We start from the raw sequence: 1,802 nt of genomic DNA on the forward strand, positions 1-1,802 counted from the left end.
ATAGCTTGGACTCATTGCCGTACTCATAGGGCCAGATGATGGTGACGTAGGGGAATACGAGGGCGACAACGCGCTCCCTAAAAGGGAAGATGACGAGCCACGATATAAATTGTCTTCCTTACCTGGTGTCATGGGACCAGCCTCCGAGAAGGGGGAGAAGGGCGTCATACCCCCACCCACAGAGGCCGAGGGTGTGAACTCCGACATAGCCGAGGGAGAGAACGGCGACATGAGGGCCTAGAAAGGAATATGATAGGAATAGAGATAAGGATGGAGGCAACCCTTACCGATCCTGGGGACTGTGCGTAGGAGGTAGGGCTGAAGGCCGCACCAGGTGACATGACATCGTACATCCCCGAGGTCATCATACCGGAAGTAGGCGAGAGCATACCTCCATCGTAACTGAATGGAGATGACTCTGATATCAACAGCCTCAAATCGAGACCGTCCTACCCCCCACTCCACTCCCCTGCCATCGGGCTAGTTATGTTACCAAACGCCACATCAGCAGCATCACGAGGAGTCGAGTCACCGACGGCCATGTCTCCTACACTCATTGATCATGACACTATCCCAACGAGGGAGCCCCTACCTGTGTCCTTAGCTGCCTCTCGCAGTACCAAGTCGTCTTCTGGTAGCACCGGCCTGGCGTCCACCAACTTGTCCGTGTCGATCAACAACTCACACTCAGCCGTTCCTAACACACGGTCAACTACATTTGTCATTATATGAAAATCCTGAGGATTTTTTTTGCGAAATTCTTGTTGGTTTCTGTACATTTCTATTCGAATTCCTAAGAAAACTCCTAGAGCTCAGCTGAGGAAAGCAATTATATATTCCTTCAACAGTGTTTCCCACCTATAGGTGCCAGTTGTCCAAGCATGATGTTCTCACTAACACCCCGCATATGGTCGGTCTCAGCGTAACATGCAGCATCCATGAGCATCTCAACCATCTCCTCGAAAGAACCTACCAAGCCATGTACAAACAAGGAAGTACTATCGCCCCTTACTCCTCATCAAAGGCCCTCGCTCCACACGATTAATACCGTGTCTTGTGATCGACATCAGATGTCCCTTCTGGCACATCGTATCGCACAGTACCGACATATGTCGATAGTTAACATAACTGAACAGTAGAGGGGCATGAGGGGACATCTTGAAATTTAAAACTTACGAGCCATCGAAACTGATCACTTGTCGCAACTCATTGAGTAAAGCCTTCCTACAGGCTTCGATACCCAACACATTGAGGATCTCCACGATGTCATTGGAGAAGGTACGAGTACTGTCTACTGCTTCCATGGTCAACACCTACGAGATTAGGTCGCAGGTTCGATCCCGGCACCATGCATTATTTACCTGCTCTAAATTGCAGCCATCAGTATCCAAAACCCACTCCCTGCTACGAGCCTACAAAGAACAGCCATCCAGCCCCGACCTCAGCCGCATACAAGTGCCTACGAATGTGCCCACATCACTGCTATATTGAACCCTATTATCTTGTCTCATGTAGCACTTAGTGACACCAGGTATACCTTACCAACAGCAGCAGTGTAGACAACGACAAGGGAAGTGAATACTATTTACCCTTCAGAGTAAGTCCGAGAGTAGAGAGCCTTCCACCTTCTTGAGCAGACGGAAATCCTCTTCCCCATCATAATCTGCCACCACACCTCATACTCCTACAGAGTGCACAACCTACCTTCATCCTCCTCGTCCTCCTTCATCTCAGAGACCCGTCCTCCGCGGTCTATGAAACACGATCATTGTAGAGTAGCAGTGATAGTGACAGTACTACCT

At 49.6% G+C, this 1,802-nt stretch overlaps 1 protein-coding gene across 1 annotated transcript; it reads right to left on the reverse strand.

Moving 5' to 3' along the window:
* Nucleotides 1-237: 237 nt before the first annotated feature.
* Pmar_PMAR001705 (DNA-directed RNA polymerase II largest subunit, putative) lies at nucleotides 238-1,511 on the reverse strand (the record flags this gene model as incomplete). The annotated part of the gene is made up of 8 exons (XM_002772187.1): nucleotides 238-418; nucleotides 454-547; nucleotides 593-697; nucleotides 859-969; nucleotides 1,013-1,128; nucleotides 1,177-1,313; nucleotides 1,362-1,412; nucleotides 1,464-1,511. 8 exons carry the CDS (start codon nucleotides 1,509-1,511, stop codon nucleotides 238-240), a joined length of 843 nt encoding a protein of 280 aa, XP_002772233.1.
* Nucleotides 1,512-1,802: the final 291 nt, after the last annotated feature.

Source organism: Perkinsus marinus (genome assembly GCF_000006405.1).
Source record: "Perkinsus marinus ATCC 50983 genomic scaffold scf_1104296961788, whole genome shotgun sequence".
NCBI lineage: Eukaryota > Perkinsozoa > Perkinsida > Perkinsidae > Perkinsus > Perkinsus marinus.